Source organism: Manacus vitellinus, unplaced genomic scaffold, assembly GCF_001715985.3.
Source record: "Manacus vitellinus isolate BGI_N305 unplaced genomic scaffold, ASM171598v3 scaffold_24_pilon, whole genome shotgun sequence".
NCBI lineage: Eukaryota > Metazoa > Chordata > Aves > Passeriformes > Pipridae > Manacus > Manacus vitellinus.
In genome coordinates, this window is record NW_021939798.1 from 9,940,958 (window position 1) to 9,944,058 (window position 3,101).

At 42.3% G+C, this 3,101-nt stretch overlaps 1 protein-coding gene across 1 annotated transcript in view; it reads left to right on the forward strand.

Moving 5' to 3' along the window:
- Positions 1-2,482, forward strand: part of AXIN2 (axin 2) — a 23,049-nt gene extending 20,567 nt beyond the window's left edge. Inside the window, exon 10 of the mRNA XM_029960100.1 lies at positions 1,789-2,482. Within this exon, the coding sequence (XP_029815960.1) occupies positions 1,789-1,915 (127 nt within the window). The 3' untranslated portion in view covers positions 1,916-2,482. The remainder of the gene's footprint in view (positions 1-1,788) is intronic.
- Positions 2,483-3,101: the final 619 nt, after the last annotated feature.

The window sequence follows — 3,101 nt, forward strand, 5'->3', positions numbered from 1 at the left end:
CTCCTCCTTTTCTTCTTTTTTCCCCCCTGTTTCTCTGCGAAATAAGGTTGTAATTATGTAAAAGGCCATAGTGTGTTTTCTCAAATAAAAATTTTGTAAACACAGCCAGGGCTTGGGCTTGGGGAGGAAGTTCTTGGGAAGAGTGGCTGTTATCTGGACAGGGGAGAGGGAAGGGCAAGTTCTTTGTAATTCATTCAAACTTTGCTTGGGTTTTTTTGGGTTGATTTCAAGGCTGCTGTCCTGGGGAATTGTGGCCTTGACCTGTGGCATGGAAGTTGGGAGTTGGGCCATTGACTTCCATGAGGGCAGGATCTGAAGGACTTAAATAATATGGTTTTTTATCTTGCTGACCCATTAAAGATGCAACATGTGTCAATTTAGCTGGGAATGACTCTACAAAAATAAGTCCTAACCATACCTGGACTAAATGGAGATGGTTTCATCTCTTTAACTAAAAAGAGGGATCTTTTATCCCCCTACAAAAATAATTTTAATGCACTCTGAAAATAGAGATTTGCAGGCTGATGTGACTAATTTAAACATGTGTAATAGAACAGTCACTAAATGAAAAAATCAAATTCTAAGACCCTGCTGTGGTTCTTTAAGCTTTAGTAGTAAAAGTGAGCTTCATTTGATCTCCTTTCCCATCCTAAAAAAAATCATAATTACAAACCCCTTTTCCCTGACAAACATCTGCCAACCCTGAGTTGTCTGGAAACTACAGGGGAGGGGTTAATTTTTTTTTTATATATATATTTTTTTTTTCTTTGTAATCCATCTGATGAAGTTTTTTCCATCCCTGGCAATCAGATGGCAAAGCCCTTTTCCAAGGGAGCAGGCACATCCAAGGAGGTGCTCGGCGGCAGACGGACAGACTCCCTAAATGCTACCCCTCTGAATGGAAGCCCTTCATTTGTGCATATGCAATTAAGCAGCCTTAGAAGGAAGAAAGCTCCAAACGGGATAAAAGGAACCTTTAATCAAGAAGCTGAACGGTCTAATTCAGGATAATAGAGGGGTCCTTACTGTTTGACACAGGAGGGGTGGGGGTGCTTTTTGTCTCCGGGAGCGTTGGCTTCATGATCTAACGACCCGGAGCAAAAGAGCAGGAATGCAGGACACTGCTACTTGACCTCCCCGTGTCACGTCCCGAGGGCTGGACCAGGGCTCTCCCAACTGCTGGGGAAGCAAAGACAGGAGTTTCTGTCACTTAGCAGGGATACGTGAATTGGTCGTTCCCGACAAGAGGCTCCCGGGATGTTTTTTTTTCAACAGGAATGCCAACAGAGTTTCAGCTCCTGCGTTGCAGGAAGCTGGGGATGGTTTGCTTTTAATCCATCCTTTTAATAACAGTTGCTAATTTTAATGTTGGGCTTGAGCTTTGAAAGAAGAAAACACATGAAAGGAGGAAGGTGGGGAGAGAGGGGAGCCTTAAGAATGCTTGGCTTTGAAATTCTATTTATTTATTTTTCAAATAAGATATTTGACCAGAAATCATGGTGCTTTCTAATTTTCTTTATGGTTGGGGGTATCCACTGCCACTGTGTATAATCTTCTCACTGTGGGAGCTGTTGTCACCTCTGAGGAGCACAGCCCTGCTCCCTCTGTCCCATCACATCCCTGCAGCCCTCGTGTCGCTGGACCTGAGCAGCCCTGAGGTTCTCCTGGAGAGGAACATCCTAGGGGGGAGAAATTGGAAATGTCGTGGTTAAAAGAACTGGCGAAGCGTCCTTTGCTTTTTACCTTTTGATTTTTTTTTAAACTGTGTTTTAATTCCCTTTACCACAGATACTACTTCAAAAAAGCGAGCGACGAGTTCGACTGCGGCGCGGTGTTTGAAGAGATTTGGGAAGATGAAACCATCCTGCCCATGTACGAAGGAAGGATCCTGGGGAAAGTAGAAAGGATTGATTGATGGCATCTGTGTGTTTCTTAAGAAAAGTTAAGCTAGAAAAAAGTCTTTGGACACACAACAGTAGTGATGACAAGGAAAGAAAAAAAAAAAAAAACTCTGAAGGAAAAGTTTTGAACCAATGAAGAAAAAAAGGTGAAGTCTATGAAGACTTTGCTGAATTAGCCTTAGAGGAAAAAAAAATGGCATTTATTATTCATGAGTTGGGTACTGAGATGATAAAAACCCCGGACTATTTATTAGAAACATGACCACTGTTGGCTATCGGAGATGCAGACCGTGTTTGAGAGACTTCCATACATAATATATGATTTCCTGGGGATCTGAAATCTATGGACTAAGAGAAACTGTGTATAGCTTACCTTAACAGTAATCCTTATTGATATTTATTGAACAGTCTGTTTTCCCTTAAGTCCAGTTTTTGGATATGCTGCTTTAACAATGGAGAAGAGAGGGGCTGGGAAGGGGGGGCGAGGGGAGGAAGGATTATTTTATTTTTTTAACATTGTTCCCACTATCTAAAATTCAGGAGTTTGGCAAGGAGCACATTCGTGATGATTCTTTTTTTTTTTGAAGGGGGAGGAGGGAAGGAGTGACGTGATGCCCAGTATTTCTCCGAGTGAAGATAAAACTTTTCTAAAGAAATAATAATAATAATAATAATAATTAATAATAATAATAATAATAAAAAGCCGAAATAAAAATGCTGTCCTACCATTCATCTAGAGACCGGTGCATTTTAATCTATGCTGCTCTAATTTGAAATAAAGGTCTTAAGTGTTAACTCTGTTAGAGGCAATACAACAAACAGGAACTTGTTATTTTGTCCATGGATTTCGGCGGGGCCAGGATTTTGCTTTGCTGCTGTCACTGGTGTCCAGCGCCTCTCAGTCGAGGCAAGGTAGAGCAAAACCCCGAGCCTGGGAGAGCTGTAGAAGGAGCCATCCCATTCCCATTCCCGTGTCTAGCACACCAAAAGGTTTAAAACCCTGTGTGTATCCCACAGAGCTAATTTTTTTAGCCGTTCGGTGTTAGCACTGCTTGTATTTCAACGCGGTGTAGCTACAACGGGGGTGTATTTTCAGCTTCTGAGTCGTTGTGTGTGGTGGGTTTTTTTTGGTTGGATTGGTTTCTGCCTTGCCTTCACACCCACCTGAGGCCGTGGGAGATGTGGATGAAGCTCCGTGTG